Source organism: Habropoda laboriosa, unplaced genomic scaffold (genome assembly GCF_001263275.1).
Source record: "Habropoda laboriosa isolate 0110345459 unplaced genomic scaffold, ASM126327v1 scaffold23, whole genome shotgun sequence".
NCBI lineage: Eukaryota > Metazoa > Arthropoda > Insecta > Hymenoptera > Apidae > Habropoda > Habropoda laboriosa.
Genome location: NW_017100140.1, coordinates 2,126,562 through 2,137,059, shown reverse-complemented (window position 1 = coordinate 2,137,059; position 10,498 = coordinate 2,126,562). Strand labels below are relative to the sequence as shown.

The 10,498-nt window shown below is 38.2% G+C and overlaps 1 protein-coding gene across 1 annotated transcript in view; it reads right to left on the bottom strand.

Annotated features, from left to right (window-relative positions):
• Positions 1-1,101: 1,101 nt before the first annotated feature.
• The window catches only part of LOC108570149 (G protein-coupled receptor kinase 2), a 24,170-nt gene continuing 14,773 nt past the window's right edge, over positions 1,102-10,498 (bottom strand). The window contains exons 3-8 of the mRNA XM_017931942.1: positions 10,455-10,498; positions 4,059-4,416; positions 2,798-3,704; positions 2,284-2,421; positions 1,832-1,960; positions 1,102-1,485 (exon numbers count right to left, since the gene is read on the bottom strand). The exon at positions 10,455-10,498 is cut by the window's right edge and continues 6 nt beyond it. Coding sequence (XP_017787431.1) covers positions 1,390-1,485; positions 1,832-1,960; positions 2,284-2,421; positions 2,798-3,704; positions 4,059-4,416; positions 10,455-10,498 — 1,672 coding nt within the window. The 3' untranslated portion in view covers positions 1,102-1,389. The remainder of the gene's footprint in view (positions 1,486-1,831; positions 1,961-2,283; positions 2,422-2,797; positions 3,705-4,058; positions 4,417-10,454) is intronic.

Sequence of the window (10,498 nt, the reverse complement as noted above, 5' to 3'; positions counted from 1 at the left end):
CGTTAGACACATGAGTTACACAATGATTCGAGTATAGGATTCACTGACTACTTTGAGCAATGCAATGTATATGTATTTCCAAAACGAAATTGGAAGGATTGTCGCTCAACGAAGAACACATTGACCGCAAGAAAAAAACTTCGACTTTCAATCTTAGACCATACTTGTGCTCTTACCACGCTGCTCAAAATGACGAGAGGGGCTCTTTCTCACGCATATAGAAAACACGAACCAAGTATCAAGAATAAAAAAATACTATGAATATATCTTTGAAAATATTATTAGTCAGGTTACACGAACAAACGACCCTGTGATCATTTCAAGCAGCGTTGTTATATTAATCAACGAGTTAGAAGGCTGATTAGAAATATCGAACGCCTTGTGATGAAACTTGCTCGAACGAAACGAAAAGTAAAAATGTTTCGGCTCCACCAGAGCGTTCCTTTCCCCCTCCCCCCACTCCTCTTCTCTTTTTAAATCATTACAATACCGCAATTTCCACGCGTACGACACACTTTAATTCTCTCTTAATAACGTTCCCGCTATCATTATCGCGTGTGCACGCGCACGTCGGCTGCGCTAAGTACACATACGAAATTACATGCACGCGACGATCCTAATTACCGACATGTAATTGCGCCGCTCGTAAACGTATCTACGTTGCACACGTGCCAACGTGTGAACGCTGAAATCACGTTCCGTGTATATGCGTCGATAGGCGGGTGTGTATTCAGACACAGGCGCGCTAATTCGATAAAATGTTAACGTTCAAAAGTGGTCGCCAACGCGACACTGACAATTCTATTACTCGGTATAACTTACCGTTCCTTTTTTTTTTTTGCGTTTCGCGTAAAATGCATACGAGCGTTGTTGCACACACGTAAAAATGAACAAAAAAAAGAATTCGTACGCGAGGAATTGCAACGTTTCGATGTAACGACTACTATTTACTGTTACACTCAAACGTTTATAACGAGAGGAACATCGACGCGTGAAGATTTCGAGGTTAGGACACGCTGTCTTTGTGTTACCCTCATTGCAAACGCATTCTGGATGCAACATCCTCGCGAGTATCGACGAGTTTATCGCTCTCTGCTCCGAGAAACCTGAGAAAACATGCGTCGGTGTGCTTTTTTACCGCGCTGAGAGTGTCTAATCTCAGCCGGCACTTCTTCCTTCTCACGGACGAGAGCGCGGAAAATCGGCGCGCCATTGTCGCTGTGCCGTTTCTCTCTTGGTTTGTTTGCTTGTTGTTGTTGTTTGTTTTTTTCTTTTACTGTTTTAAAGCAGCTTCGGGCAGCATTTGAGCGCCCGTCGGCGTCGTCCGCAACGACGACGTCGCACGGACGACGACGTCGGTTGATTCACGCTACTCGCGTTCATCTTGGATCAGCTGGCTGGCATCTCCGAGTTTTGGCTTTGTGACAGCTCCAACAGATGGCACTCCGATAACGGTATCTGTCTTGTGCGGGCACTCTGCTTTTTCTGCGATTTCAGAGGACAGAAAAAACATGCAAATATTTTTTTTAAACAGTACACCACAAGGGTAGAACGAATTATACAGCAGATTAAATGGTTGATCGGTTCTTCTCAATTAACAGGTTAATTCTTTCGTGACTGAATTCATTTTTTTTTTAAGAATTTCTTTTTTATCTACCGATCATCGCGTCTCTGTAATAGATGCTAAATTCAGATCAATTTTTATTCGAGTAAAACACATATGTTCCACTTGTCACGACAGGATTAAGTTATCTTAATTTAGGTTCGTAAGGTACGTGTTTTAACCTTTACAATCACGAACGTAAATAAATATACGGAATGAAAAATTCACCTGTCTTCGAAATGGAAAGCAGCCTCTGTTGTCGTTATTAGGTGGCGGATGGTTGATCAGCAGATCAGGGGTCGGTGTGTTGTTAGGACCTAGCACGTTCAGTTCCTTAAAACACTCAGTCTCTATCATCTGGAACAAAGAAGACCAGTACTGAAGCGCGCAGAAAATAGAATCCCTTTGATCGAACCAGGCATAAATCCTCGTGATAAGCGGAACTGCAGTCGATCAGCGGGCAGATCGCTCTGAAAGCTAAAACTGGTTCACTGGAACGATAGAGAGGCGAGCAAATGGCCACCAGTGACGTACAAGAAACACTTTCAGCCAGTCATATTTTTCGGTGTAAGTGGTAGAAAAGGCACCCAACCAACGTCAAGACGCTCGTCTTCTCTCTCTCTCTCTCTCGGTGAAGCCAGATATAAACGATGAGGAAGGAGGCATGTTAAAAGGCTCACCTCGTTCTGCCATGGGATAGACACGCTGCCGGTATTGAATTTGCTGTAGAAAGTGTCGTCTGTTGCGTCCAAATTGACACCCTTCACCGTGGAGAACTGCTCGATGTCCAGCACGTCCTTAGCGTATACAGCGTGGGGCTGCAAGCAGAATCGATCAACGATAATCATTTCCATGGGGAATGTGGGACAAACTGTCTCGTTTGATACGTGTATAACGATCCCAAACAGGATGATGTACAAAGAATAGCTGTGTCAGGTTTTATACACTGATTTTAGTTTTTCAGCTTATCACTTTTTTAACAGCTCTTTATGCTAGAGTGAAGTGATACATAATTTATACTTGGCAATCTAAGGATAACACTAGACAAGACTAACGAATCTTTAATAAGTAAATAGAGGAGAATAGAGGAAGAGCAGCTAAACAAACTTGCAAATTCTAAGGATTCGAAGAAGTTCTTCTGAGAAAAGTCAAGAACGATAGAGAGTAGAATCAGCTTGAACGACACCTACTCACATCCGGCACAAACGGTGGTTCCCACATACCAGCTTCGACTCTCTTCCAGTTTAAGCACTGAAAAAAATTGTGCAGCTTCACTTCCTTGGCACCGTGTCTGCCACACTTGCAGCCTAGCCTGCTCTTTGGGCTCTTCTTCAACAGCTGTTGGCACAGGCTCTTTGCTTCTTCGGTAAATTTGGTGGAATACCTCTCCTGATCTTCCTTCACCCTCCTGTCTACTTCTTCTCTCTTGACCTTCTCTTTCCTTGCACGAAACGGAGCCTGACCTTCTATCATTTCATAGAGGAGGCATCCAAAGCTGAACCAGTCAGGTGAGAACGTATATTTCTCGTTATCTATCACCTCTGGTGCCATGTATCCAACAGTTCCCACTCTTCCTGTCACCATGTCGCCCTCTGTGATCTCCACAGCCAAACCAAGATCAGATATCCTCACGTGGCCATGATCATCCAGTAGAATATTCTCTGGTTTGCAGTCTCTGTAAACTATACCTTGAAGATGCAAATGTTCCAGGCCACAGACTACCTCAGCTGCATAGAACCTGGCACGGTTGATGTCAAAGCCAGGATCTCCACCCATGTTGTAGATGTGGAACTTCAGATCACCTCCGTTCATGATGGTCAGGACTAGACACAGCGCATCCTTGGTCTCATAGGCATAAGCTAGCGACACCACAAACTTAGAATTGATCTTCTGCAAGATGTTCTTCTCTATCAGTACCATAGCTTCCCCTTTCCGTTTCTTGATCCTTTTCTTCTCCAGCTTCTTGCATGCGTACATTTTCCCTGTGGCTCGCACCTGACAGGCACACACCTCACCGAACCCACCCTTTCCTAGAACTCTGTACATGCGAAAGGTCTTGTACGTAACTGGCTGGGCCTCCAGCCATTTCCATTGGAGGTACCTAAAGAGAAACAGAGAATAATAGTTACACTACTGTTTGCAAGATGTTAGTACAGTATCGTTAAAAGTAAATATTTGCTGATTAGAGGATTTACTGGAGGAGATAAGGTCTCATATTGTTTGCACAGTTCTGTTCATCTTCATACCTGAAGCAAATACTCAGTCTTTATCACTCTTTAAAAAACAATACACCTCTGAGAATATTCTTCTTTCCCAAAACACTCTACTCTCCTTATTTATTATCAAACAGAGATCCAAATCTTTCTCAAAGTTCATCTCAATTCTCGCCCAATAAAATCCTTCAAATAACTCAGAGATCTGTTCGAATAATTAACGATCGAATCAGGAGGATTACCTATAGAAATAGAAGCTAGTCTGGAAAGCAGAAAAAGGTTCGCCAGCCAGGAAGTTCTTCACGGTCTGGGCGATCTCTACGAAGAGCTCCTTGCCACCAGTGCTGAGTCTCTCCTCGCATTGCGCGATCAACGTGTCGTTCAAGATGTCCACCACTTCCGAGCCCTCTCTGGTCAGGTACTGCTCGAATAGATCCTTGGCCAGGTCTGTACGATTCTCGTCCATCTCGATCTCGTACTTCTCGATCGCGTCCAGAAAGAGGTTGTACCGATGGTACGATGGCTTCTTGTCCTGGCAGTACTGCCTGAACAAGAGGCGACCGATTGGCTGCTGATCCACCACATAGCTGTACCTGATGTCTGGATCAACCAAACGATCGAATGGTTAATGAACAACGATGATATTTTGATGCTCCTTGTAACAGGAACATCCTGTATACTGACAAATACCGATGATAATATAAATTTCACTTGGTCACTTTTTTTTTTTTTACTTTTGATAGCGATGAAAATGATTCAGATGGTCGTTATAAGTGGAGCACCCTGTATATTAAGAAATGTCAGTAATAATATGACCTATAAAGTCCTCTTGGTCATTTTTCCTTATTTTCGATAGCAATGGAAATGATTCAGATGTGTATTATAAGTGGAACACCCTGTATACTGACTCCTCTTAGTCATTCGGCTGTTCATTACATAAGAAACACTCTGTACACTACCAAACATTAGTTAGTCATTTTTATCTTATTTTCAACAGTAGCGCAAATAATTAGTTGTTCATTAAAATTGGGGCACCCTATACATTAACAAATATCAGTTTTTAACCTAAACTCATCTTTGTAATCTTTTCTTACTTTCAACAGCACCGAAAATAATTAGATATTTTATAAGTTTCACATAGTATATAAATTATATTATAAGTGTGACACCCTATACATCAACAAATTTCACTTTTCAATATGAACTCATCTTAGTAATCTTTTCTTACTTTCAACCATATCGAAAATAATTAGATATTTTATAAATTTCACATAGTATATAAATTATGTTATAAGTGTGACACCCTATACATCAACAACTATCAGTTTGTAACCTAAACTCATGTTAGTAATCTTTTCTTACTTTCAACCATATCGAAAATAATTAGATACTTTATAAATTTCACATAGTATATAAATTATGTTATAAGTGTGACACCCTATACATCAACAACTATCAGTTTGTAACCTAAACTCATCTTAGTAATTTCTTCTTACTTTCAACAGCACTGAAAATAATTAGATACTTTATAAATTTCACATAGTATATAAATTATATTATAAGTGTGACACCCTATACATTAACAAATATCAGTTTTTAACCTAAACTTATCTTAATAATCTTTTCTTACTTTCAACCATATCGAAAATAATTAGATACTTTATAAATTTCACATAGTATATAAATTATGTTATAAGTGTGACACCCTATACATCAACAACTATCAGTTTGTAACCTAAACTCATGTTAGTAATCTTTTCTTACTTTCAACCATATCGAAAATAATTAGATACTTTATAAATTTCACATAGTATATAAATTATATGTGTGACACCCTATACATTAACAAATATCACTTTTCTATATGAACTCATCTTAGTAATTTTTTCTTACTTTCAACAGCACCGAAAATAATTAGATACTTTATAAATTTCACATAGTATATAAATTATGTTATAAGTGTGACACCCTATACATCAATAACTATCAGTTTGTAACCTAAACTCATGTTAGTAATCTTTTCTTACTTTCAACCATATCGAAAATAATTAGATACTTTATAAATTTCACATAGTATATAAATTATAAGTGTGACACCCTATACATTAACAAATATCAGTTTTTAATATAAATTCATCTTGGTAATTATTTGTTTGAATTTAAAACAGCGTCGAAAATAATTAGACGTCGATTACAATCGAGACACCCGGTATGCATAATTCCAACAAAGATTACAGTCTACACATTCCAACAGTTACAACGATAAAGAATCTGCCATTAAAAATTCTATCTATTGTCCGGGCGGAATTTGCATCTCAAGGCCGTGTATTATGAAATGTTCTGTAGAAGAGTGGCAAAACGAGGCAAAAACGTATTGAAACGCGATATGCCTAGGCGGTTTTCTCAGGCATCAATCACTCAATTAACCGTCGCGTTCGTTTCTTTTACGCTCCTCTCTCTCTCTCTCTCTCGATGGGCCCCCATCGCTTTCTCAATTATGAAACGCCACGTCGGGAGCCGTGGGATTAATCGAGTTGCGCGACGAATATTCTTGGTTGCGCGTGCCAACCAGAGAGAAAGACAGAGTTAGAGAAAGAATGTGATAATCCCGAGCCATTTTCGACGTGATTTCGCGATTATCGGCAGTCCTGAAATCCTGCCGTTTCCTACGGAACGGATTCAACTCGACTGGGAAATTAATTCCGCGAAACTTACGACGTGCTCTCTCTGCCTTTGTACACTCGGCTTTCACAGACGACGAATTTCAGTTTGTCGATTTCAATGGGATCTGATGGTTCGAGAATATACCGAAGATGAAAATATACTTTTGCGATTTGCAAGGGTGAGTTTTGATCGTTTTGGTGAAACAAGGGTGAGATCGATTTACGAGGATGGATTGAAAAGTTCGCGGCCTCAGTGGGACGAACTGCTGCTAGGTGTAATCTGTGATCATTTGCGTACCGACGTACGAAGTTTCGTGGCTCTCTTTTACAGCTGGTGAAGTAGGGGTGTTTACAGCGACGGAGAAGAGACGAATAGAAGATCCAGTACCTGCAAGGACCTCGGATGATTTTCGCAAGGACTTGGAATAATTTTTGCAAGGTCCTTGAGTGATCTTTGAAGCGAGATCCTTTATCTTCAGGTATCGGATCGCTGTTTGTTTTCTAAAATACCTCTACTTCACTAGCTCTGAGAGGGAGAAAAATGACACCTTGAATGATCTTTGAAGCGAGGTCCTTTATCTTCAGGTATCGGATCGCTGTTCGTTTTCTAAAATACCTCTACTTCACTAGCTCTGAGAGGGAGAAAAATGACGACATCAGTACACAATTAATTACATATTATTCGGTAAAAATTACAATCACTTAGCTGCAATCCTTCATACTTAGGCCGTGAACTTTCCAATCCACCCTCGTAGAAGGATTCTTTGTGTATTTTAGAGTTTATACTTTGAAATTTAAAGACACTTGTTATTGAAAGTTATAGGATAAAGTGGGATAGAAAATAATATAACGATATAAATTAATTCAACGTAAGTACAAGTATAATTATTGAAATTATTACTGAAATTGAAAAACAAGGGTGAGATGAGTTTAGAAGAATTCTTCGCAGATATTAGTCTCAATGTGAAATTTAAAGACACTTAAGATTTTGGGCTCGATACGAGTTAAGTAATAATTATTAAAATTATTGTTTTGTAAAAGTGTCTTAAGTAAAATAGGATAAGAGATAATACAAAATTATAATTCAATGGAAATTAACCGAAAATAATTTTAATAATAATAACGATATAAATGATTTTAACCGTCTAATAAAATTAGACAAAGAAACATTAACAATGAAAAGGAATTTGCAACCTATTATTAAAATTTAAAACTGCGCTCAGTAAAATAGTATCAAAACTAATAGAAATAATTTTGCGTATTATATAGTTTTTTTAATAAAATTAGACGAAAGTTAAGAAATGAACTGACAAAAACACTGAAGCAATATTCGAATCTGAAGAATGACTAAAATTCCATCGAAAGGAGATAAATAAATTGCTGAATACTTAAAAGACGATTACAACTATCGACAAACATATCACCCACCAACTTAACGAATAAAAGTTTCATTTGCAGAAACGTTCTTTCACTTTCGTTGAAAATAAAACGTGTCAGAACTTTCCTATCGGGCTAATACATCAGCCTTAATCCAACAAATCCACTCGTGAACAAGAAAGAAAACTCTCTCTCTCTCTAGTTTCCCTTGGTAAAGCGTCGATCCATCCAATTTCAATCACAAAACACCCACGAAACCGAACGGTTGGTTCCCCTATCAATCAACGAACGTTGCTCATCAATCAGCCGCAATATCGACTCGTAAACGCTCCTGGTACGCCTTCAGAAGGCACTTGGACCCCTCTTCTCTAGAAAGGCGACACTTTCGTCGCCTTCAGGGGCTTCCTCTCTTCGTCAACGCTTAATTAAACCGAGAGACAACGACGACGACGACGACGAAGCTCTTCTTCTCGCTCGCATAGAGAAGCTTCTTATCTCTCCCCTCGTTTGTAGTTTCTCTATTTTTTTTTCTCTCGTTTTCTTTTTGCGTTTCTCGCTCGTCAGATTCAATAATTCAGCGCGAGGTCGACACGAGAGGGTCACACATACGTAAAGCGAGTTTGATTAGACGCGAGTTTCATAGGGGACGAGTTGTGGATAGAAGGAGGTTGATACCGCGACCCAGTTTTCGAAATTGGTCAATTAAATTGTGGGAAAATGTTGTGGAATAACGTTGAGTTATTTTGCACAGGAGATTCTAGGAGGAACGGTTGAATTTTGTTGTGGTTTTCAGGATTTTTTGGATTGTACGGAGTGCTTTTTTGATTTTGGGAAAATCTTTGGAAAATTGATCGATTTATTGTGAGAAAATATTATAGAATAATGTGAAGTGGTTTTGGATAGGAGATTCTAGGTGGAAAGGTTGAATTTTTTATGGTTTTTATGCATTTCTTAGGATGATTACAGTGTTTTTGTAATTTTGAGAAAATCTTTGGAAAATTGATCAATTTAGTGTGAGAAAATATTGTGGAATAATGTCGAGGAGTTTTGCACAGGAGATTCTAGGAGGAACGGTTGAATTTTGTTGTGGTTTCGAGGGTTCCTTGGGTTGTACGGGAGTGTATTTTTGATTTTGGGAAAATCTTTGGAAAATTGGTCGATTTATTGTGAGAAAATATTATAGAATAATGTGAAGTGGTTTTGGATAGAACATTCTACCAAGAATGGTCGAAATTTTTATGGTTTTTGTGCACTTGTTAGAATGGTTAGAGTATTTTTGTAATTTTGGGAAAATCTTTGGAAAATTGATTAGTTTATTGTGGAATAATGTCGAGTAGTTTTGGATAGAACATTCTACCAAGAATGGTCGAAATTTTTATGGTTTTTATGCACTTGTTAGAATGGTTAGAGTATTCCTTTAATTTTGGGAAAATCTTTGGAAAATCGATCAATTTATCGTGGGAAAGTATTATGAAAATAAAGTGAAGTGGTTTTGGAAAGGAGATTCAACGAAGAATGGTTGAACTTTTTTATAGTTTTCTGAGTTTCTTGGAGTGTTTGAAGTTTGTTTTACATTTTGGGAAAATCTTTGGAAAATTGATCAGTTGATCGTGGAAAAAATGATGAATTGCTTTTAGAAAAGTAAACTGAAGATCTAAATTAGTTAACTGGCGTTGGTCCAAAGAATGCTTGAATTTTCTCACGGTTTTGAGGGTTTCTTGGAATATTTAAAGCGTTTTCTTCATTTCGGGAAAATCTTTCTAAAAAACAATTGCAAAAATCTCTGAATTTCTGGTTTAATCTTTATCTCTCTTCTTCGACTAATTTCTACAAGTCCTCGAAAACGATTAAACGACTTATCCCCATTTTTATCGTTCTCCGACACACGATTGTGTTAAAATTCTATCGTACAGTCGAATCGAAATTAGAACAAGCAAGATCGAAAGTTCGTGAACCGAACGATCCGCGACAAACAGCCGCCGTTGGAGACTTTTAATTGGCGCGTCTGCTTCTCTCCCTCGTTTATCCCTCTTATCAGCGTCATCTTATTATCACTATCGACCAGCAGATTAGAATAGGAGGATTAAATGGTTCTGCGTTCGTATCGTTGCATAAAGGCGACGATAAAGATGTTTTTCGCAGCGGCCAAGATTCTTGCAACGTGACCGTTGATAATTTCATTTTTATTGTTAAAGAATACACCGAATGTGTGTAAACATCGAAAAATATATTCTACGCGAACTACAATAACGAAAATTCTGAAAAATTTCACGTCATAGAAATGCACAGTATAAAATGTGAAAATAATTCTTCGGTGAAAAATTATTTTACAAATTGTAAAAAAAGACAGAGGTCTTCTGTACACGAACTATAATAAGAAAATCCTGGGAAATTTCACGTGATGAAAGTGAAAGTAAATATTGGAAAAAGAAAAGTTTCTTTGATAAATAATTACTTTACAAATTATTCACAAATTGTAAAATAAACAATTAGAGATCTTCACGTTTCATTTAATCGACAATACTTCTTGCTTCTCGAATTTGCAAAAATATTTCTAAGAATTTCTAATAAACGTAAGTACGCACACACAAAACTCACCTAGTTTATCTTTTAGGCCGATGCACTGGGAGATGTGTGGGAAC